Genomic DNA, 24,629 nt, shown 5'->3' on the forward strand with positions numbered 1-24,629 from the left:
GCCTTGGTCCACACTTTGAGAATCGCCGGCCCAGGGGGAAAATGATGAAAGAAAACACTTCATGACAGTTATCCTCTCTCCAGTGCTGGGATTAGAATTTATTTTTATTTGCTTCTTTGTGCTTTTCTCTGTATATTTTTTTTAAATCCGAAAAATACAATGACCACATAATGTTTTTCAAACAAAAAACGTTACCAAAGCACCCACCTTCATAAGACTGTTGAAAGGTCCAAACAATAATAGAACTTTGGTTGCATGGAAGAAAAACCGAGCTCTAACCTGAAAATAAGGGTCCGATTTCCCGAGTGTTAATCCCTGAGCCTCAGGGTCTTGGCCTCAAAAGTTCCACCGTCCATCTTGGGGAGAGAATATAATGGCATACATAATGGAATCGCAGGATCCCGGGGCACCAAATGCGGCGGCTGTCCACCAGTATTATAAATTCCGGCGTGGAGTAGAACCACCCACCACAGCAACACGCCACTCAATTGATGAGTCCGGCCCCCACATACATTTAGGAACTCTCAGAAGGACGCATGCGCTCTTACAAACGCAAAGGCGGGGCTTTAAGGAGACTGACACAGAACTCGACCTCTCAACGTCCTAGCTCCGCCCCCATCCTGCCTCCCTCTGCGAGTGGCTGCAAGGCTGAGGAGCCAAACTTCCCATTGGCCACAGGCGGGACCGACATCCGGCGTGTACGTCGTGCCGGCCGGGGCGGAGGCCGCCATGGTGCGGTTCAAGCACCGGTGAGCTGTGGCTCGGGGGGCCCCCCACGGTGCCCCGCCCGCCCCCGCCTCGCGCTCACCTCCCTCTCGTCTGCTGTAGGTACCTGCTCTGCGAATTGGTGTCAGACGACCCTCGCTGTCGCCTAAGTCTAGAGGACCGAGTGCTGGGTGTCCTTTTTCGGGACACGATTGCCAGGATACACGGGACTTTCGGCGCAGCCGCCTGCTCGATCGGTTTCGCGGGTGGGTACAGGGGCGCTGGGGGACCGCGGGATTTGGAGCAGGCAGGCGCCGTAGAAGGGAGAAAGAAGGGGCGCGAGCGACCCGAAGCGGCCAAGTCCGTGTACCATCCCTCGTTTTGGAGGTTTTAGGTGTCTGGGACCCGGATCGGAAGGAGTCCGAATTGGATAGAGGGCTAAGGACAGGGACCTGAAGGCAGTGAGTGGGTCTTTAGACAAAAATCTTTTCTGTACCTGTTTTTCTCTTTAAGATTGTAATTAAATTTAATATATTTAAGGTGAACCATATATAGTTCCTAGTAAGAGCTACTATTTGGATACATTGACATCACATGGAAAAATGCATATTGTCAAAATTACCTCCCCACACACATCTAGAAAAACCTTGAAAGAGTAGTACAGAACACGATTGCTGTATATGTAAATGTGAAATCAGCCCAGGCAGAGACCCTTTTCCAAGTACCACATTGTTTACAGTTCCTTCTTTCATCCTAAGCCCAATCTTGAATCCTGGAGAATTAAGGAGACCTCAAGTGAGGTCTCAGCTCCCAAGTGCTAAAAGAAACCACAGAGCCAGGTGCGCTGGTATAGGCCTATAATCCCAGCTACTTGGGAGACTGAGGCCCTAGGATCCCAAGTTTGAAGCCAGCCTGGGCAGCTTAACCATACTGTCTCAAACACACCTAAAAAGGACTGAGGTGGGGGTGGGTAACCCAGTGGTAAAGCACCCCAGGGTTCAATCCCCACTACCACCACCAAAACTAATTTTTAAAAAGCCCAATTATAGTACAACCACCTGTCTTTCAGTTAAGGTGTCCCCCTTTCCCCCCCAAGACTGACCTCTCCCATCCCATTTGGACAAGAGTATTTTAAATCCTAAATTCATTTACCAGTTGAGTGGTGTATAAAGCAATGAATTACCCTCTATAAATGATTTGTTCTAAGGTTTTCTTTCAGGGACCTGTTTTTACTCCCCGATGCATCCTCCCAAGTGCCACTTTCCTAGAAGAGTCTCTGGTACATAGGCTTTTTCCCTAAAATATCTTAACTGTTGTGAATCCAAGATTTTCCAAGTTTTTCTTTATCTATAGTTCGATACCTCAATGCCTATACTGGAATAGTGCTACTTCGATGCCGAAAAGAATTCTACCAACTTGTGTGGTCAGCTCTTCCTTTCATCACATACTTGGAGAACAAAGGACACCGTTATCCTTGTTTTTTCAACACCTTACATGTGGGAGGTAGGAGTGCCATGTGGTATGCTGCTGATTTTCAGTAAATGACAGATTCAATTATCAATCATGACAGGTGGGTGGGTGGGTCATCCTGTTGTCCCATTGAGAACAAGGCATTTTTGCTTATCTCTTGGTCTTTCACAAGCTGTTGACCACAAAAAAATCTTTCAGGTACAATTAGGACATGTCAGAAGTTTCTGATTCAGTACAACAGGAGACAGTTGTTGATCTTGTTACATAACTGCACCGATGAAGGTAAGCAACACTAACCCACCAAGCAGTGATTGAGCTTCAGTTGAACAGGAGATTGCTCCCAAAGAAATCCTTCATCCCTGGTCTGTATGCTTTTCTCCAGGACAGCGAGAAGCTATCCAGAAGTCTGTCACAAGGAGCTGTTTACTAGAGGATTCTGGTGAGGAAGAGCTTTCAGACAATGGTGGTGAAGAGGCTGCTGAAGCAATGGAATGAACTTCTGCTTGTCACAAAGGTGGCTACTGTGTCCAGCCCACTTATGGAAACAGAACATTCTATGAGGCAGTAGCATCTACAGTTTTCCAAACTGGAAGACTACCAACCAGAAGACAAGTGACCAGTCCAAAATGGAGGACTTAATTAAGTTGCCTTTAATATCCCTTGGCTCAGTGGTTCTGCAGATTGTAAAGGCTCAGTAGTTACATTTCTGTACCTAATTGCTTGGTTGACATCAGGTTAAATATATTTAACTTTTATAGCATTTAGCATAAATTACAAAAAGGGGTTATAGAATTCATGTATGGCCAAGTCTCCCCATCTACAACATGACTGACTGTAGATGAAAGACTGACTCCCTCTGTGGTATTATTTTTTTAATATTTAGCCTTCCTTTGAGGCTTTGTACTCTCAACTCCCAAGCTGGATCTTAAGCAAAATAAATCATCTGGAATAGAAATTTTAAGACACAGCAACTAAACTTTATACAGATCTATAGCTAATCTAATCTGGGCTTTATAAATACCAGATTCCTTCCCAATATTTCATCAGGTGACTTGATAAGAAATGCAGCTTTTGCACTTAGGGATTGGGGGACTGGCTTCACTCACTCATTATTGCATGGTCCTGGAGCATGTGCCAAATTCAGTTCTCTGCAGTTCTTTTTTGTGGCCTTAAACACTGCACACTCATAGGAATTAGAATGGGTAAAAGCCTTGTGACCACATTTAGCCTGCTACCTCCTAATGACATCCCCAAGGATCTCTTTTCTCCATAATAAAAGGATGTAGAACTTTTTTTCTTCTTGGTACCAGGGATTAACTCGGGTGCTTACCCACTGAACCACATATATAGAGCTTTTTTAAAATTTGAGATAGGGTCTCATTAAGTTGCTGAGGGCCTTGCTAAATTGCTGAAGCTGGCCTCAACCTTGAGGTCCTCCTGCCTCACCCTCCTGAGCTATTGGTATTACAGGGGTGCACCACCACATTTAATAGAAAGATTTGTGATGTTTACTTCAACATATGCCTTTATCTACAGGCTAAGCACCCTTCTTGACTCAGGATTTAAAAAAAAAAAAAAAAAGCTGGATTTAGCTTTACCTTGCCATTTTTAAGTTTTTTTTTTTTTTTTTTTAGTTGTTGATGGTCCTTTACTTATATGTGGTACTGATAATTAAACTCAGTGCCTCACATGTGAGGCAAGCGCTCTACCATTGAGCCACATCCCTAGCCCCTAAATCCAGCTTTAAGCCTCATACTAGAAATGTTAGTCCATGATAGAACTGATCAAGCTCAAAGCAGCTGTTACCTTAACCTGTATTTAAGAAGTAATGTACCTAGCTGACCTGTAAACAGAACTTAAAAAAACAAACAAACTCAGCATTACTTGTGCAGGTGATTTATTGCAACTTTGACTTCATTCTGTTACACCTAGAGATCACTTAAGCAGCAGCAGAATTCAAATTGAGCTAAAAATCAAGGCATAAAAAGGGCTCAGTGTGGTGGCAAATGCCTACAATCCCTGCTACTTGGGAGGCAAGAGGGTTCCAATTTTTTGAGGCCAGCCTGGCAATTTAGCAAGAAAAGAATAAAGGGCTGGGGATATAGCTCAGGGGCAGGCCACTTGCCCACGCCCTGGATTCTAGCCCCAGCACCTGATGTCAGGGCTGGATGGATAGAGCTGATCTAGACAAGGGAGGCAAAGCAATATGTGTTCCTGCTGTCAACCTGCTGTCCAGGAATGCTGGACTCCTGTTCCTACAACTCAGGCCACTGTCAAAACAGTTTGACCAAAGGGATGGCACATCCCAACCAAGGATTTCTTAGTGACAGGTACTTTTTTTTTTTTTTTTTAAAAGAAGAGCCAAGTTGAGGAAAAACTCCCTCACACATGGCAACAGATCTGACACCACACCCTGGCCATTTCTTAGAAGAAAAAACTTCAATTCAAAATGGGTGTCCTAAATTCATTTTATTCCCATCCTCTGTTTCTTTAACAAGGAGAACTGAACAGGTAAGAAAGATTCAACCATTTTTAAAAAGACAACTAATAGGTATGCAGAGAGACCAGGAAGCCTGACACATGATGCTGCAGCAGAGCAGTGCTGTACCACTGGTTTGGGCTGCCTCAAGCTCAAACTTGTTTTGGGTTAAGTTACACATGGATCAAAAACACTAACCTGGCAACAAACTAAAAGCTTTGGCAGGGAGAGATCTCTTGTGAGTGTCAATACTTTATTTTGGTGTAAAGACGGGAAGCTGGAAAATACACTGTATTTAAAATTTTTGATTCCCCCTCACATTGTGGAAACCCCCTCCCCCAACCCCAAGCTAATCTGTTCAAACTCAAAATACTTAAAAATTACAGCAGCAAAACAAAAGCACAGAAAAGAAAACCAGATGAGGAAGGTAGCCTGGGCCAGTAGTGTCACTTGGTGTGGACAACTGAGGTGCTGAACAGGAGCTTCTGTTTCTGTTTTTTCCTTTTCTTCCCTCCTTTCTCTTCTAAAGGAAAATAGAAAGAGCTCACTTAGTTTACAATGCCATCTCTGTTTCCTGGCCTTTCCGTTACCAAGTCATTCAATGTCAGTTAAAGTACAGACTCTGGAATTAGACTTCTAGATTCGAATGCCAATCATGGCATATACTACACGTTTGTCTCTGGGTGAGACACTACCTCCCTGACCCTGCTTCCTCAACTCTTAAGTGTTACACCCATTTAAAATGGTTGTTGGGGAAATCTGCACAATTCTAGGCACATACAAAGCACACCATAAATGTGTCATTCTTATCTAATTATGAGTACCACACAGTGGGTACTGACTTTCTTATCTATGAATCACCCTTTACCAAATCAAGATTCTAAAGTATAGGCAGGATCTACTTTCCACTGTCTTGGAAGAAAAAATATTCAAATTTCATTTCCAGGCCTCAAGAATTTATCTGGGGTGGTCAACAGGTCCTGCCAAACCAAATGGAACATTAGTTGATAATCATATGTTGAAAACCTAAACTGGTTGACCAATCTGTGGTGCCTGCTGCTGAGTGTAGGCAGGAAGAGCAGCACCTCTGTGTTAAGTGTGCAGGTCCTATGTTGAGCACTCCAGTTCTCCGCCCTTACCAGAGAGAGAATCTGAAGTAGCTGGTGTGTCCAGTTTCATGAAGGCTGCTTCAATAGCTTGGCTGAAGGAATTTTGGAAACTGGGCACAGGAACACGGTCAGAGTTATCACTCTCTCCATCGCTGTCTACAGGGGCAGGAGGAATTAAGCTGTTTTCATCTAGAAAAAAAGCAGTGTTATAATTCTATGAACTAGCACTTTTAATGAAAAGGGCCAAACTCACCCTTCACCAGTAGGCCCTCCTCACCTTTCTTTGGAACAGTTTTGGGCCACACATCTGCTTTTGCTTTTCCAACTCTCAGCATCTGCAAAAGTCGGAAGTGAGATGATGTAAGTTTTTAGCCCAACTTCTTTTCTAGACATCAGACTTGACAACAACTGGTTAGGAGGGCACAGAACCAACCATCACCTGTGAAACGCTTCTCTCATTAACACACCATTTCAGTCATGTCCTGTTATCCTGTGTATCCCACAGTGGAAATGGCAGTATAACCCAAGAAGTGGTAAAGCTAATCCGCTCCTTAAGGAAATAGGTAAAGAATGCTACAGAGAAGGTACAAGAGGTTCTTACTCAGGCGCTCAAATTGGAAATGCTGACTTTTCTAGTCAACTTTCCTGTCCTCCTTAAAACCCCTTAAAACATGAACCTGCTCAAACAAGCAATGTGGTACACTCAACTTTTAAAACAAACCACGTGGCTACTGAACTTCAGTTACTTAAGGCTATGAAAACTAAATTTTATCCTGAAAGAGCACAGCATTCTCATCACTTTTTTAAAAAAATATTTTCAGTCGTCAATGGATCTATTTGTTTGTTTATATGCAGCACTGAAGATCAAACCCAGGGCCTCACACATGCCAGGCAAGTGCTCTACCACTGAACCCAACTCTAGCCCCCTCATTACCTTTTTATTATTTTTTTTCCCCTCATTACTTTTTTTAAAAAATTTTTAGTTGTTGAAGGACCTTTATTTATTTATATGTGGTACTGAGGCCTGAACCCCGTGCCTCACACATGCTAACTAGTGCTCTGCCACTAAGCAACCCCAGCCCTCCTCATTACCTTTTAATCTTTGATTTTCCAATAGCTTAAATCATTAACTTTTGGATCCAGCCACAGACCTGTAAAATTCTTCAAGTATAGTAAATCAGAACAATCGCTGGGGAACTGTCTTCATCTCCATCAGGGCCAGGGTGTTTTTTTTTGGGGTGTGTGTGTGTGTGTGTGTGTGTCTCAGAGGGGAGAGTACTGGGGATCAAATCCAGGGGCACAATACCACTGAGCTATATCTCCAGGCTTTTGTTTTGAGACAGGGTCTCAGTAAGTTCTCCAGGTTGGCCTTGAACTTGCAGTCCCCCTGCCTCAGCATCCCTAGTCTCTGGAATTACAGGCATGTGCCACCACAGTCAGTAGGTGTTGCTTTCAATGAATAACCTTTATCATTTCACTTTGATGATCCTCTTCCTTTGCCCCCCAGAGTGAGTCCAAGTAGCATGGCATCTAATCATCTTAAGATGTGATTAAAATGTATCACCTGTGCTTTACTCTTACCAAAAATGGTTTTTAAGTGTTTAACCTAAAACCACTCATGAGAAAACAATCAGACAAATCTATACCATTTGACGTTTTATGAAACAACTTGCCAGGATGTTTCAAAATTATCCATTCAAGGAGGAGGGGAAGGAGGCCAGAGGAGCTGTTACAGACCAAAGGAAGCTAAAGAGACTTGACAATTAAATACAAATGAGTAATCTGATTACACCCTGAACTGAAAAAAAAAAAAAAAAAATAAGGGATTTTGAAACAAATAGGCAAGATATCTAGAACTTATCACATAAGTGGTACAAGAAAGCAAATATAGCAAAAATTAAAATTGATGAATCTAGGCAAAAAGGTGTTTGACTGTTCATAATACTATTATTTCAACTCTTTAAGACTTAAGTGTCTCAAATTTAAGCTCAAAGAAAATAGATCATAAAAAATAAAAAGATCTAAAAAAAATTAAAAGGCCTAGGGATGTGGGCTCAGTGGTAGATCACCCCTGGGTTTAATCCTCAGTACCACATAAAAGGAAAAAAAAACAAAAACAAAAAAAAAGCAACAGCAATAAACAAAACAACCTAAGCATTTGGCCTAATTCCTGAAAGCCACATGGTACTTGCTTCTAAAATTCAGTAGTTTATTTTCAGAATGCACTCAATTATTTTCATCTTTCATGCCTTTAGGACCTTTCTTTCAAAAATTTAATTTCTACTTATCTGTCAGCACAAACTGTCATTTTTACATGAGAAAAATCCATATCAACTACAGATATTAGTAGGTCTTAAAGATGATTTAACTAAGGATTTTTCACTTTTGGAACAATATTCAATAAATTAGATAACATTCAACACATCATAAAAGATGATTCTGGTCAACTGCAAGGTAATATATGTTCTGAGCATATTTTAGGGAAGTTATGATGTTCAGGAGGTTAGGGGTATCAAATGCATTTCTGACTTACAATACTTCAACTTATGATAAGTTTATCATATGTAACCCCATTGTAAGTTGAGACAGGTTTACTCTCTAAGAATTGTTGAGGTAATTATTCCAAACTAGCCCAAAAGAAGTGAACACTGACTTCTTATAGGGTCATCTGTCCATCATCTTCAGTTATATGGATGCAGGAATGAAGTCAGCTTGTTAACAAATGAATATTTTGCTTTATAAAGTGATCTGAAGGCTGGGGTTGGCTCAGTGGTAGCATGCTCGCCTAGCACGCATTGAGGCCCTCAGTTCAATCCTCAGTACCACATAAAAATAAAGGTACTGTGTCCACATACAACTAAAAAACATTAAAAAAAAAAAAAAAAATGGTGATTTGACATCAAATCTCACTAGCTTGGTGCTTTCCCACATTGCTCGCCAATGATGATGCGTTGACTAGTTACAGATAACCCAGACAATCTTTTCCTTCCCAAAGTGCAGAGGAATTGTTTATTCTTTGTAACAAATACCAGCTGAACAAGAGATCCTAGAACAGAAAACCCATTAAAATTAATTGATATATCCCCAGTTTCTGGAACAGTGTCTAGTTTTACAATGTAGTGATTTAAAAAAAAAATAAAACTCAGATTTTTCTCTCAGTTACTCTTGGCCTCTTTCCTGGGTAAGTCTACAGTAACTGCTGAGACTAAAGCCATGAACTTCCTCTTAAGAAAGCCTCTGAAAGCCAGGCATGGTGGTGCATGCCTCTACTCCCTATAGCTCTGGAGGTTGAGGCAAGAGGATCCCAAGTTCTAAGCCAGTTCCAGCAACTTCATGAGACCCTGTCTCTAAAGAAAATATAAAAAGGGTTTGGGATATGGCTCAGTGGTCAAGAGCCCTTGTACCAAAAAAAAAAACCAAAAAACAAAAAACAAAAAAAAAAAAACAAAAAAAAAAACCTCCAACATGTATGTATTAGAATCAACGCAATGCAACATTAGCCTATAAGCCCCCTGCCTCTAACAGAGAGGATACCCACAGATTCTACTCTTAGCCACTCCTCGTGGCATACATCTCCAAGAGGCAGACAATTTCCCTATCAGATGACTCAATGTGTTCAGTTGTTATTAGATGAGGAACAACAATCCCTGAATGAGGTTCCCGAAAAACCAGCAGCCAAATTCATGCTAAATACCATGGGGTGCTTCACAAGCAAATGACTTACCTGGGCAAAGGAAGGAAAGGGAGAATCTTCTTCCAGACTCCCAACACAAAATGAAGGACTGCCCTGACTGGCAGTGGGTGACAGAGGAGTCAGTAGAAAGTCTGAAAAAGAACCTGATTATATAAGTCAAATTCCAAAAAGCTAGTGCCTTTGAGATGAAGAGAGATGAACCCTCGAGTCAGATCTGGATAATTACCAACACCCGTCCACCACTGACCAAAGAGAACCTTGATCCAACCTTCAACTCTGCCATGTTTTTAAAAAGCCAAGAACATTACTGACTGCTAACATCAGTGATCAGTGGAGGGAGAGAAAAAGCTTCATAGTTGTAATAGTAGAAGTCATGGTGAAATCTGTTTCCACAGCAAGAATAACCCTTTTCCTTATGAAATGCTACAATTTCCAAAGGCTGGCTCTCAATGCCTAGATATTCTATCACAGACTGATTTTTACTGAGGTTGGAAAAACTTAAAAAAAAAACAAAACAAAACAAAAACAAAAAAAAAAACCACAATGATAAAAATTAATTAGGTCAGCCTTTATGTTCTAGCCACATATATAACCTGGAAATGTCTGGTTAGAATTCAAGACACACAGTGGGGCACAGTGGCACACACCTGTAATCCCAGCAGCTTGGGAGGCTGAGGCAGGAGGATCATGAGTTTAAAGCCAGCCTCAGCAACTTAAGCAAGACCTTGTCCTTAAAAAAAAAAAAAAAAAAAAAAAAAAAACAGAAAAGGCTGGGAAATATGGCTCAGTGGTTAAGAGCCTCTGGGTATAATTCCCAGTTACCACCACCCCCAAAAGGAGAGGTCTAAATTTATGGTCAATAACTTTTTTTTTTTAAAAACATTTTTTAGTTGTCAATGGACCTTTATTTTACTTTTTATTTATATAAAAATATTTTTTAGATGTTGATAGAGCTTTATTTTATTCATTTATTTCAATGTGGTGCTGAGGATCGAACCCAGTGCCTCATACATGCTAGGCAAGCACTCCACAACCCCAGCCCTGGTCAATAACTCCAAGTATTTCATTTCATTACACAGTTACACTTAGTGGTAGGATGCTTGTCTAGCATATGTGAGGCCTTGGGGTCAATCCCCAGTACTGCCAAAAAACAAAGACAAAAATCCAATCCCCAGTACTGCTTTAAAAACAAAACAAAAAAAGCATAATTTTTCTGTAAGAAAAAAGTGTCTTCATTTACTAACTTTAAAAAGGACAAGGGTAACTTTGAACAAACTTTCGATCCTTCTCTCCTTGGAGTACCAGTTTGGAATGTACCTGTCCCAGTACATGTAGATAAATGTACAATAAAATGCTTTTTAAAAAAAAAAAATTTTTTTTAAATTATATGTGGACACAATATCTTTAATTTTATGTAGTGATGAGGATTGAACCCAGTGCCTCATACATGTGAGGCAAGCACTCTACCAATGAGCTAGAGCCCCAGCCCCTGTAATTTTTTAAAAATCCACAAAATTCTACAATTAGCGAGGTACAGGGATTAAAGTCAGGGCTTTGTGCATGCTAAACAAATGCTCTATCACTGAGCTACAACCAGCCCTCTACAATTTCCTTTTATCTTTCCATTATTTCAAAAAGATAGCTATTTCCTTCTTCAATAAGTGTGAGGTATTTCATAGCATAAATGCTACAACTTAGTAACTTCCCTATCAATAGACTTTGTAAGCCATTTCTTCTTCATTATTATATATGCTACTACAATAAAAAGATATATAAAAAGAGGTTGAAATAGAGGGTAGTGCCCCAAATGTAAAAACTAGAGATAAAACAGCTGTGTCAAAGGAAACTTCCTACCTAGTGAGCTACCTTGAGGTTTTTATTTTTTTTATTTATTATTTCTTGGTACTGGGGATTGAACCCAGGGGGGCACTTAACTACTGAGCCACAACCTCAGCAGCACGCCTCCCAACCCCATCCCACTTCTTTTAAAAATTTGAGATAGGGTTGTTATGTTGTTAAGGGCCACACTAAGTTTCTGAGGTTGGATTTAAACTTGCAATCCTGTCTCAGGTTCTCCAGTCACTGGCATGACAGGCAAGTGCCACCACCTGGCTACCTTGAGGTTTTTAGATCAGCAAGTCATAAGAAGTCAGTACAGTCAATGTAAAAGGTAAATCAAATGGCAAGAATTTGATGTAGTTTAGAGCTAACTATCCAAGTAAAAGTTATCTGAGACTATATCACCTGAGTAGGTCAGAGGCTGCTTAAAGGGTTTTGTTTAAAGTCTAGATAGTGGCTGAATATATTAAATCTCAACAGTTATTTACCTGTATGGGAACCTGGACTTCTGCTAAGAGGAGAAAAGGAGAGGGCCCCAGGGCTCTGGATGCTGGTAGGACCCAAAGCAGAATCAGAGGAGCAGGTATAGGAATTGAAGGCAGGAAACTGCTGTAGATTCTCTAGGGGAATGTGGACTTCTGGATCTACAAAGGAAAGACAGTAATGGTAGGTACATTTACAATTCCTCAAATTTTTATCAACAGCTGAGGGAGGCCAATATGCATAAATAACCTCAAGGTTCTGAAGGATACAGAAGTTTAATAACCCAATTTATAAAAATTGCCATCCTATGTTTTTAATATAAAAATGCTTGTTCTAACTACTCATAATTGAAGGTGGATAATAAACATGGTGTGCTTTCAACCCGCTTGTCTATTTCCACAATAAAGTTAAAACATAAAAATCCTGTTCAGCAAACATTTGTTTTCTCCAAGTTTAAGACATGAGCCAAATATCTACAGAGTAGTGGAACCCCAGGTATATACTTGGCCCAGTTTGAGAAGTAAAATTTATAGTGTTTGCCATATCATGTGGAATCACAACTAAGTCCTTTTCCTATCCAAGACTCAAATTTTCATTTTTTAGTGCATAGTGAGGCCTGAGGGTCACACAAATCCACTGGATTCAATGAAGCTTCAATGAAGCACAATGGACTCTGCCCTGCTTACTGGCACAAGAGCTCTCAAGTCTAACTTCCTGCATGCATTTCCTGGTTTTCAAAGTTTCTACTTTATCAGACACTCGTGGCACTCACTGTGTGGCACTATTCCCTTTAATAGTTGGAAGGCGAGATCTATGACCTACAGATCCCATGAGACAACTGCCCCCAGCATTCTCAGCAGAACTCCAATTCCCTTCCTTGGAAGAGATTTTTGTCACCCACCATGCCAGGGTGAATTTCATTTTCATCTTCACTGTGACCCTATGAACCCATTTAATTTCTCAAACAAGCCTATAAAGGATGTATTTTCATGACTCAGGTCTAAGAACTGAGGAAACAAATGACAAGAGCTGAGACATGAACACAAGCAGCCTGGCTCCTGGGCACAAAGCCTTGTTGAGAGCGCCTGAACTTACACTTGCCCTGTTTCTTGTTCTCCTCCATTTCAATTCTACGCTCTCGGCGACGCTCCTCGCGAGCCTTCTTCTGACGTTGACGCTTCCTCTTCTCAATGTCATCTGTAGGTTAGTCAAGCTGTGAGAAGGCAGATTCCAGACCATCTGGCCATTAACTCTTCCCAGGTGACTAGCTGCTAAGCCCACACCAGTGAGCCTGGCTGGACTAGATGAATGGGATGGGGCCTTTCAGGAGGAATGACTCTAGGTAGTCTTAAGTCTCCACCCATGTTTGGTTTCCAGTCACTATAAAGAAAAGCAAAATGAGCTTTCTCACCTGAAAACATCTCTAGGGTTTCCTTAGAGACCACAGGAGGCTGAAGAGCCAGTTCACAGATGCTGAACTCACAGGTGAGAGGCAAGTGAGAGAGATATCTATGACGCTGCCGAACATCCTACATGGGAAAAGTGACCAATACTCAAGTAAGGCTAGGCTTAACTCTTGAGAGTAAAGGCTCCCAACTCAAATTTCCAACAGTATACATACACTCATAGAAAACAGAGATTTAAAGAGCAGTTCTCATTATCATCTCTTTGAAAAGCAAAACAGAAATTGTGCACATAGTCAGAATAAACAATTAAATTCAGTTTGTGCTAAAAGTGAATATATTGAGCCTGGTAACAATCTAAAGCTAATCAGCTATTTCTGATTTCCTAGGGTCCACCACTGAAGTGAAAGAATAGGGAAGACAGAAGTATTTGTTGGAAAAATAACCTGGAAACAGCTGACAAAACAAATGATATCAAAGCAGGAAGATAAAACAGATTTCCCTACTACAGTTTGGCCTACAACAGTTAAAAACAAAAATTTATAGTTATTTTGCTATTCTTTTTCTTCACATGTTTGAAAAAGTTGATAGTACCCAAAGTTTCTAATTTTGAGGCTTATGACAAATTTGTCATCAATACAAGGATAATACCCAAAGGGAAAAAATACACATATGTAAATTATAAGACCATAATTCAGGAGCTGGGATGTAACTCAGTGGCAAAGCATCTGCCTTGCATTTGTAAAGCCCTGGGTTTGACCCCCAGTTCCAAAAAAAAAGACCAAAAATAAAAAAAAAAGACCATAATTCAGATATCTGCTAAACTAAAAATGCACTTCAAGCTTGTGTACCTAGCTTAAAGCATCCAAAGGACAAGGACTTTTCAAGGTTTCTCTTTTGTTCATTTTTTTGTGTATGTATGTGCTGGGGACTGAACCCAGGGCCTCTGGTATGCTACACATAGTATTCTACCACTGAGCTACTTCCACTCCAGACTTCTTTATTAAGACATCCCGGGTGGGGAGATAGCTCAGCTAGTAGAGTACTTGCCTCGCAAGCACAAGGCCCTGAGTTTGATCCCCAGTACCAAAAAAAAAAAAAAAAAAAAAAGACATTCCCCCTGACCCCTCTGGTATTCAAGATAGAACCCAGGGGTGCTCTACCACTGAGTTACATCCCCAGCCTGTTTTTTTTTTTTTTGTTTTTTTTTTTTGGAGTGGGGATTGAACCCAGGAGTGCTTTATCACTGAGTTCTATCTCCAGCCCTTTTTGAGACTGTCTGGCCACAGCCTCACCAAGTTGCTGGGACTGGCCTCAAACTTGAAGTCCTCCTACTTCAGCCTACTGAGTTGCTAGGATTACAGGCATGCATCACTGTGCCTAACTCTCCCAGCCCTTTTTATCTTTCACTTTTGAAACCGGGTCGCCTTAAGTTCCTAAGGTTAGCCTCAAACTTGGCAGTCCTCCTGCCTCAGCCTCCTGAGTAACTGTGACCAGAGTGCGTCACCACACCCAGCTTCTCATTGCTTAAGAAACATCCTAGCTGAAGCTGGGCACAGTGGCACATGCCTATAATCCCAGCAGCTCGGGAGGCTGGGAAAGGAGGATCACGAGTTCAAAGCCAGCCTCAGCAAGCAAGGTGCCAAGCTACTCAGTGAGACCCTGTCTCTAAATAAAACACAAAATAGGGCTGGGAATGGGGCTCAGTGCTTAAGTGCCTTAAGTGCAATCCCCAGTACCCTCCTCCTCACCAAAAAGAGAAATATCCTAGCTGAGAGGTCCTCAGCAACTTAGTAAGGCCCTTTCTCAAAATAAAAAGGGCTGGGAATGTAGCTGGGTAAAGCGCATCTGGATTCAATCCCAAGTACCAAATAAACAGGGAATGAGGAGAAAGAGAAACAAGACAAACTCCATCTTGAATTAAAGGAGAAGACATCTATATCCCCCCAAAAAATGTACCTGAGAAATGGGGCAGTGAAAACAGACTTACCAAAACACTGGTACAGTAAGGAAGAACAATCTAATTAAAAAAAAAAAAAAATTCACAGCACCATCACCAACAAAAACAGACTTTTTGGGAGTGTAGCTCCCTAGAATGCACAAGGTCCTGCAGTTGATCCCCAGCACATCACACACACACACACACACACACACACACACACACAGAATACATAAACTAAAGGCCTTGAAGGTTTAGGAACTTAGGCTGGCTCAGCCCATACAAAGAAATTAGGTCAATGTTGCTTCCCAACCACCACCACCTCCTCCTCTAAAGGCAGGCGCTTACCTCAGACATGGAGTAACCGGCAATCTCCACCACAGTCGCTGATATCTTCTCTGGGCTCTGCTCCAGGCTGCCGTACTCTCGCACAAGGCAGCGTACATTCACAGGGTGCAGGAACATGTGCTGCCCATCCTCCGCTGAAGACAAGAGCTTTATTATCCAAGAGTCTCTGCCAGCCTCTCAGCATAGACCCTCTCACTGCTAGGCCTACCTTTCCCTCCCAATGCTAAAAGGCACCCCCAGGATCCAGTGAAGCACCTTCTGCCCAGAAAGCCAGGCTGTCCCTCTCGAACACCTCTGTGGCAGGCAACCTGGTCTTTCTCCTCAGGGCCCCTCACCTTGGTAAAAGTAGTAACAAGGAGAGCTGCTCAGGTGTGTAAAGCCTGGCTTGGTGATGGGTTCCTGCTGGCTGGACTCAATACAAACGGTCCCCTCCCCAAGATTGTCAGCAGCTAATTCCAAGTCATCACAGGCCTCCGACGACCCCTCAGGCTCTGGTTCAGATACTGCTTCCTCTTCCTCTACCAGAGGGAGAGCAAGAGGATGAGGAGAGTCCAGAGAACAAACTTCTGTCGTTTCTTCATCAAAAGCAGACAGATACTCTAGCATGCCCTGTTGGAACAAACTCTACGTCAACAGAAAGTCTATGTCCTATTTTCAAGAAGCAATATGATGGGCTGGGGTTGTAACTCAGTGGTAAAGAGCCTGCCTAGCACAGATGAGGAACTGGGTTCGATCCTCAGCACCACTTTAATAAATAAAAGTATTATGTCCATCTTCAACTAAAAATATTAAATAAAAAAAAAAAAAGCAAGGTGATATGAGGAGGAGACCTAAGAAGTTCCCTCGATGTTTTTCACATTGACTTAACATCCACAGGGAAAAATAACATACAAGCAATAGTCATATTCCCTCTCCTCCAAATTAAGTTTCACAGCAGTACCTACCAGCTTACTATCAGCATTTGAGGAATGGCAGTCACTTAAGACTGCAACAGGGGCACACTAACCTTTCTGGGTTGAAAAACAGACTCCTTCGCCAAGGGAGCCATCAGCACCAGTTGTTCCAGAGCAGCCACAACACCAGTGACCTTCCCTCTGCTTTCAGTCAATCCTGACAGAGCCTCTTCCCGAGTCTAGGGCCAGAGAGAAGACCAGAGAAAGATAAGTTTCCAGAAGCACACTCAGTGTAAAGAACGAGAACCCAGTATGAACTAAAGAGGGAACAAGAAGCCCAGTGACGTGGCACATGGTTGTAGTCCCAGCTACTCATGAGGCTGAGGAGAGAGAATCACGAGTTTAAGTCCAGCCTGAATAATTTAGGGAGACTCAATGGGAAGGATTCAGTTCAGGAAAACAGGCAGCAAAAAACATCTGGCATTCACGAAGGATGGTATTCTGCTTAGAATCTTTGACCCTGACATTACACAAAAGCTTCCTGAAAAGAAATCCAAGAACATAAAACTAGCTTTCAGGACTGGGGATGTAGCTCAGTGGTAGAGTACATGACTAGTACACGTGATACCCTGGGTTCAAACCCCTATACTACTCAAAAGTCGGGGGGGGGGGGGGGTACCCAATCCTAGCATTCTGGTTTTTACAAACTACGCTTCGAAAGGTATTTTCTTCCACCTGAAGGCATTTAAACAAAGTGCTACAATTACAGGAAGAAAATATATGGGATGATAAGGAGACTTGAAAGTCAGAAAAGTTTGAATGCTAGCTTAACCCCTTCTTAGTTATGTGTCCTTAAGTGAATTGCCTATCCTGTCAGGCACAGAGGCACATGCCTATAATCCCAGCAACTGGGGAAGCTGAGGCAGGAGGATCACAAGTTCAAGGCCAGTCTCAGCAACTTAGCGAGGCCCTGTCTCAAAATAAAAAATAAAAAGGACTGGGGATGTAGCTCAAGGGTAAAGTGCCCCTGGGTTCAATTGCCAGCACCAAAACAAAACAAAATGCCTGTCCCATGATTCCCTTTCCTTACCCATGAAAGTTGGCAACCCAATTTACCACAGCAGGTTATAAAGCAAAAGTGAAACAAATGTAACACTAGGTCTTTCACAAGTGAATCACTCATCAAATAAGGGTTTTTACTGTCCCAATCTAGACCAGTGGTTCTCAAAGTGTGGTCTGGGGATGAGCACATCAGCATCACTCTGAACTTGTTCCAATGTACATTAGTGGGCCTACCAAGCCCAGGCCTTCTAAAACACTCTCAGGGAGGAGTCTATTACTGATTCTTACATATCAAGTTTAAAAATCCCTGTTGTGGGGCTGGAGATATAGCTCAGTGGCAGAGCACTTACGCAGCATGCACTGGGTTCAATCCCCGGTACCAAAATACAAAAAAGGAACTTCTTTAATTGGGCAATTCTTGCTACTCCAAGATCCTCAGCAGGTATTGCCAAGGAACAAATGAGCAAGCAATAGTGCTTTCTTCACATTTCTCTCAAATAAAGCACCTCTAAAAACAAACCTAAAAGCCTACCTTGCTTAACTAAGAGCAGAGCTAACCTAAGAAACTCCACTGTCACAATTAGTTATAAAATTGGGGAGGTGGGGGACTAGAGATTTATCCCAGGGCACTTTATCACTGAACTACATTCCCAGTTCTTATTTTGAGACAGGGTCTCACTAAGTTGCTTATTAGGACCTGGCTAAGTTGCTGAACCTGGCCCTGAACTTACAATCCTATATCAGCTTCCCTAGCCACTGGGATTATAGGTGTGCACCACCATGCCCAGCTGCATAAAAATCACTTGAACCACTCCTTTCAGCTCTTGAAAAACTTTGAAAAATCTCCAGCCCTTCCTTCCCATTACGAAGCCCAGAGCAGAATGCTTTTTTTTAGCCATTCCTAGATTCATTTACCTCAATGTGGGTCTGAAATAATTAGGTTCACTGTCTATCCCTGGGTAGAAAGGTTCAACATCTCTGTTTTTTTAGTTTCTAATGCATCCTCTGACCTTGAGTTCCTGGATAGCTGCCTCAATAAAGCAGGACTCGGGAGTGTGCTTCTCCTCTGCCAGTTGCTGCTCCAGTGCTACTTTCTCTTCCAGAACTACCCGGTGCAGCACCTGCTCCTTAGAGGCCAACAGTAACTTGGAGTACTGGCTATGCTGTTCATCTATAAGAAAGTAAAATCACAAAATCCAACACTCAAAGTGTCAGTGCAGCTGAACAACTTTCTCACACACACCCTTTTTTGCTAGGGTTAAGATGGGGTAATTTAACTTCCTAGAAAATAATTTAACAATAATCTCAAAATAAGGTTTATAATTGACCTTATAACATAAGGCTAAGAAAATAGAGAAAATAATCAAGTATTTGTCATGTTTAATTACAGCATTACTGCAGTATCAGAAAGCCAATTCATATATCCAACAATAACAAATGGTTCATTACACAAAGAAGTATTTATAGCGTGAATTCCTTTGACACTAGAAATGGTTTTCTAAGAGAACCATCAGTGAGACTTGGAGACCTATGTTCTGTGAAAACAGCAGATGTCAGACCAATCTAGTCCAATCTCACAGAAAGACACACACACAGAAAAAAGGTCTGCATTTAACATTTTGGGGGCACGTAGGAGGATTTTGGTTGGTTTATTTCCTTTACTTCCTTTCCCCATAGTTTCTGTACTTTAACAAAGTTTAAAATGTTATCTTGACAGTGGCTTGGGAGGCTGAGGCAGGAGGAATCTAAGTTTGAGGCTAATCTCAGCAACTAAGCAAGGCCCTAAGCAACTTAGACTCTGTCAAAATAAAAAAATTTTAAAAAATGACTAGAGATGTAGCTCAATAATAAAGCACCTCTGGGTTCAACTCCTGCTACCAAAAAAGTTATCTTGAAACCCTCTTAAAATGTCCTAATATCTTCCTGTCCTCCTATTCTGGTGCCATTTAAAAGATGCCATTTACAAATTTGAATATGTAGTCTTCAATTTTTTCCTATACATTTATTCACATGTTCATAAAAAAAGATTTCTTATACAATAAACTGTCCATCATGTTCTGCAGCTTATTTCTCAATGTCTTTATAAATTTTGTATGTTGAAACAGACCTACTCTATCCTCACCTTCCAGTGTTCCACAATGATGCACTACAATAAAGTTCTTTTCACACAATATTTATACTGCCAATTTCTCTTCATTACACTTAACGAGAAATTCTCATATGCTCATTGATAACTATTATACCTATCTTTAAATCCTACCAAATCGCAAAAGGCTGTGATTAATTTAAACTCCCAAGGACTACAGTCCCCACTTTCCCAATTCCTGACAAAACCCAGTGTTACTAATATATTTTGGCAGGGGCAGTGAGTGAAAAATCTGATGGACATCTCAGATATGTAGAGGTGGATTTCCTTTACTGGGAAATGCTGTGTCATATGCTTAACTTATTCTTCTACTGGGTTAAAATAATTTCTAGAACATCTCTATTTTTTGGACAATCTTTAGAGCACCCCTGGGTTCAAGCTCCAGTACAAATATACATGCACACACCAAAAGACCAACACACCAGTCTTCCTTTATAGCACCTACGGTTTCAGCCTGGTTCAAAAATCTACCCTTACTTAAGACTGTATAAAGATATTATACAGATATATCTTAAAGCTGGGGGTCCACCTCAGTGGCAAAGCATCAGCTTAGCATAATTAAGGCCCTGGGTTCAAACCCCAGCACCAAAGTTTTTAAAAAAGATATCCTATATTTTGCTTTTTTACATTTCTTTCTTTTCCTTTCATTAGCGTTTTGGCTGTTGTTGATCTATCCATCTAGCCACTCCTCCCTCCTGTATTCTAAGGTTTAAAAGTTTTGGACATTAAGTTCTTTGACCTATCTGGAATTTTTTTTTTTCCCAGGGGTGTGGGGGAGTGGTACCAGGAAGTGAACTCAACCACTGAGCCACATCCCCAGCCCTATTTTCTATTTTATTTAGAGACAGAGTTTCACTGAGATGCTTAGTGGCTCGCTGTTGCTAAGGCTGGCTTTGAACAAGATTCTTCGTCTCAGCCTCCCAAGCCGCTAGGATTTCAGGCATACACCACCAGCACCCAGCTGGAAATACTTTTTATAACCAGTATAAAACTGGTATCTAATCTTATATTTTTCTCATGATTATTCCAATACCATTTATGAGAGTTCCACCTTTGTCCAAAAAACTGAAATGCCACTTACCTATCACACTCTATATCCCGATGGCCTTATATGCGTCTACCATCGGCATCTTCTTTTAGACTACTGAGTTCCTTGATGACAGATGCCAAGACTGGCTGACTGCGAAACCCCCAAGACTGGGCACAATGCCAAACACTGTTCAGGAAAGCCCAGTAAGCTGGTTGTGGGGACACATGCCTGAAATCTCAGCTGCTCAGAAGGATGAGGCAAAAGGATTCCAAGTTCAAGGCCAGTCTGGGACAGTGAAACCCCGGAAACCAGAGTTAAACCACTCCATGCAAATTCTACCTACTGGAACCCTTCTGACTAATCCTGAAATGCTGGAACTGGCTTGCCCCAAAGCTAAACTTCTTTCTTTTTTGGCAGTGCTAGGTAATGAACCCAGTCAGAGACTCTCTAACACTGAGGTACATCCCCACCTCACTCTTTCCTCATTTTTTGAGCACGGTCTTGCTAAATTGCCCAGACTGACCTCCAACTTGCAAAACCCCTACCTGTCTCCCAAATACCTGCAATTACAGGTGTGTGCTACCACCTCAAGCCAAAGGCTCAATATTTGTTTGACAATATGAAGATATATTCAACAATCTCAGAGAGTACGCTTGAGATTATCTGCCCTCAAAATTAATGGAACTCACCTCCTAGATGAATAGGGTGATCTACATTCATCCACTTGGATTTGGGCAAGGCCACCAACACTCCTTTCTCCCTCTTCATCAGCTGCATTGTAATGGTATCACCAACAACATACTGACGAGATTCTGTGGCAACAACACTGTAACATGGACATTTAGGTGAAGCAGAATAAGGAGCTGGCAGACTGATGTCTAACCCAATAAATAGCTCCATCTCACCTCTTAAGATCCTTCTTATGCACAGAACTGTAACAGATGGGACATTTACTCCAGGTCTTCTCACTCAGTGAAAGATAGTGCAGGATGCATGCCCAGCAGAAGATGTGTCCACAACGGGTTATCTTGGCTGCAGTAGGTGGATAGAGGCATATTGGGCAAGATGGCACTTCATGGCTACAGATACGCTAAAACAAAATGCCACAATTTCATTACTTTTGGAATAACTAAGACCTGTCAAAGTTAAATGCCTCTCCTATATCACTCCCACATGCTTATACTCAACATATTCTTTTTTTCAGGGGCAGTGGGGGGAACTGGGTGCTTTACCATTGAGCTACATCCCCAGGCTTTTTTGAGTCAGGGTATAAGTTGCTGAGACTGGCCTTGAACTTCTAATCTCTTCTGCCCAAACCTCCCGAGTTGGTGAGATTACAAATGTATGCCACTGTACCTAGCCACTCAACACATCCTCATGTAATTTGTTAACAATGCAGGTTTATAGATGACAGCACTTTTCTTTTTTTGGAGGGGGACCAGAGAATTGAACCCAGAGGTGCTTCACCACTAAGCCACATCCTGCACCCCTTTGTATTTTTTATTTTGAGACAGGATCTCATCAAGTTGCTTAGGGCTTCACTAAGTTGCTGAGGCTGGCCTTGAACTTGTGATCTTCCTGCCTCAGCCTCCCAAGTCATTGGCAGATGACAACACTTTAAGCAAATCATTAGGGAAACTAAAACAATGGTTTAATATAAAATAAAACAAATACATAGCTGGGTACAATGGCACATGTCTATAATCCCAGCAACTCAGGAGTCTGAGACAACAGAATCACAAGTGCAAGGTCAGCCTGGGCAATTTATCAAGATCCTATATCAAAATAAAAACGGCTGAGCAGATGTAGCTCAGTGGTAGCGCACCCCCTGGGTTCAATCCCCAGTACTGGAAAGAAGGAAAACAAATACATAACGGACATTTCGAAGGTTTTACATTAAAGGAAAATATAACAAATCACATGAACCCATTAAAAAAAAAAAAAAAAATTTCATAGGTACATATACAGAAAAGCATTAAGAAAGGACCAGCAGTAATCTACAGGTAATTTCAAATAGGAGTTACGACTTTCACTTTATGTTTAGCAGTGTGTGTGAGTGGGCAGGTGTGGGTGTGTGTACATACACACACACATCCCTCCCTGGGGATTTAACCCAGGGGTGCTCTACCACAGAGCTATATCCTTTTTTATTTTTTGGGATAGGGTTTTGTTAAGCTGCCCAGGCTGGTCTCAAATTTGCAATTCTCTAGCCTCAACCTGAGCAGGTAAGATTACAGGCATGTGCCAATACCTGGCTATATTTTTGAACCAATACATATATAAAACTTTATAGGCTTTCTATGTCATTCTCAGATGATTTTATGAATTTTCACAATAATGAGACTTATTATTGGGGACTTATTTTAAAAAAGTAAAATACTTGCAATTTTCAAATTTATTCTACATCAGAAACCCTGTTAAGATCAACAAGGAGACACCTAGAGTTCATAACTTTGGTGGAAAACAAATACAACAGTGGCTTTGACAGAAGGTATAGCTGTGTGCTAATTTGACACTGATTACACAATGGACTACCAGTGAAGAAATGTCCATGTAATCGATCCCCGCTGGGTAAGGAGGGAAATTAAGTCTCTCTTCTGGGTTACTACTTTCCAGGAGAGCTGGTAGACAGATCTGCTTATCTAACTTCAGATCAGAACCTTCCACACTCCATCGCTAAGACCAGTGCCATTAGTCACAAAATAAACTCTAGGAAGAACCAGGGACTGGAATGTCTACCATAAGGCAGAAAAGGAAATCAATCAGCCAACGGCTGCTTTGTGACTATTGTCCCTTGTGTGTTCCCTCACCCACTAACAACTTATAAATTTAGCTGAGCTACTTACCACTTGTTCCACAAAGTCCCAGTTGACTAAGGTATCAGGATCAGCAAAATGAGCTGTGTAATCTTGGTCTTCAGATACCACAAACTGGCAGCTAGAAATAGGGGTGAAAACAGGACAACTGTGAGACTCATCAAGTCCTCAGCTGAAATACAATCGTAAGTCATTAGCAGTCATCATTTGTGAAGCACCATCTTCACAATGACTCGATTCTGAGCCCTGACTCTGGAAAGAATTCAGACTCAGCAGACAGAGGTCTAAACCCAGTCAAGTTCCCTGTTGGTCTCCTTTGAACTAAAATTAACCTAGACCATGGGTCTCTGAACCAGAAGTAAACAGATTTCCTCCCTCAAACCCTGGAATCCTAGAATGTGGCTCATCTTCAGGTTTAGAAAACTATTCTCAAATCATCTCTGATCAGTTTGTATGAAGTATAGAATGGTTACTTCAGTCTAGGTCCAAGGTCAAACCATCATAAACAAATGCTATATAACAGAAAACGATGAGGAGCTGGCCATGGGGTCATATGCCTATAGTCCCAACTACTCAGGAGACTGAGACAGGAGATCACTTGAGCCCAGCAGTTGAAGGCCAGCCTGAATAACAAGATCCCATCTCAAAAAGCAGGGAGTAGGGCTGGGTTGTAGATCAGTGGTAGAGTGCTTGCCTTGGACATGTGAGGCACTGGGTTCAATTCTCGGCACCACATAAAAAATAAAGGTATTCAGCAGAACCCTTAATTTAATCATATATGCAAAGATCCTATATCCAAATAAGGCATTATACTGAGGGGTAGGACGTGGACATTTATCTTGAGGGTACACAATTCAGACTACCTGTAAAATTGTTGTTTTGAATTGCTGACCCTACTCTCCTGAAATACAAATTTATAAATATTAAATAAAGGTACTGTGTCCATCGATAACTAAAAAAAATATATATTTTTTAAAGCGGGGAGAGATAGGCACAGTGGTGCATATCTGTAATCCCAGCGGCTCAGGAAGTGAGGCAGGAAGATCAAAGTTCAAAGCCACCTAGGCAACCTGGCAAGACCCTGAGCAACTTCATGAGAAACTGCCTCAAAATTTCAAAAATAAAAAGGGCTGAGGGTGTGGCCCAGTGGGTAAGTGTCCCTTGAGTTCAATCCCTGGTACAAAAACAAAAAAGCAGAGGTGGAGAGAAGTTG

General features: G+C 41.6%; 2 protein-coding genes across 4 annotated transcripts in view; one reads left to right on the plus strand and one right to left on the minus strand.

The window, feature by feature from the left end:
• The first annotated feature begins 99 nt into the window (after positions 1–99).
• Positions 100–3,142, plus strand: POP5 (POP5 homolog, ribonuclease P/MRP subunit). The gene is made up of 5 exons (XM_079151464.1): positions 100–749; positions 829–971; positions 2,059–2,208; positions 2,374–2,457; positions 2,558–3,142. The coding sequence occupies exons 1-5, from the start codon at positions 730–732 to the stop codon at positions 2,668–2,670; spliced, it is 510 nt and encodes a 169-aa protein (XP_079007590.1). The 5' UTR covers positions 100–729; the 3' UTR covers positions 2,671–3,142.
• Positions 3,143–4,055: 913 nt separating this feature from the next.
• RNF10 (ring finger protein 10) overlaps positions 4,056–24,629 on the minus strand; it is a 37,069-nt gene continuing 16,495 nt past the window's right edge. For 2 of the 3 annotated variants that reach the window (XM_079151317.1, XM_079151319.1), the window contains exons 4-17: positions 23,447–23,537; positions 21,506–21,690; positions 21,290–21,426; positions 18,435–18,595; positions 16,476–16,601; positions 15,805–16,078; positions 15,470–15,603; positions 13,191–13,308; positions 12,875–12,976; positions 11,785–11,940; positions 9,488–9,600; positions 6,041–6,098; positions 5,794–5,952; positions 4,056–5,177 (exon numbers count right to left, since the gene is read on the minus strand). In XM_079151317.1, the coding sequence (XP_079007443.1) occupies positions 5,101–5,177; positions 5,794–5,952; positions 6,041–6,098; positions 9,488–9,600; positions 11,785–11,940; positions 12,875–12,976; positions 13,191–13,308; positions 15,470–15,603; positions 15,805–16,078; positions 16,476–16,601; positions 18,435–18,595; positions 21,290–21,426; positions 21,506–21,690; positions 23,447–23,537 (1,891 nt within the window). In that variant the 3' untranslated portion in view covers positions 4,056–5,100. The remainder of the gene's footprint in view (positions 5,178–5,793; positions 5,953–6,040; positions 6,099–9,487; positions 9,601–11,784; positions 11,941–12,874; positions 12,977–13,190; positions 13,309–15,469; positions 15,604–15,804; positions 16,079–16,475; positions 16,602–18,434; positions 18,596–21,289; positions 21,427–21,505; positions 21,691–23,446; positions 23,538–24,629) is intronic. The other variant, XM_079151318.1, reaches the window with a different exon arrangement.

Source organism: Sciurus vulgaris (assembly GCF_902686455.1).
Source record: "Sciurus vulgaris genome assembly, chromosome: 8".
Lineage (NCBI taxonomy): Eukaryota > Metazoa > Chordata > Mammalia > Rodentia > Sciuridae > Sciurus > Sciurus vulgaris.

Coding starts and splice junctions, on each gene's coding strand:
- POP5 (XM_079151464.1), top strand. CDS start 730: ATGGTGCGGTTCAAGCACCG. Junction 750..828: donor ATGGTGCGGTTCAAGCACCG/GTGAGCTGTGGC, acceptor CGTCTGCTGTAG/GTACCTGCTCTGCGAATTGG. Junction 2,209..2,373: donor CAACACCTTACATGTGGGAG/GTAGGAGTGCCA, acceptor AAAATCTTTCAG/GTACAATTAGGACATGTCAG.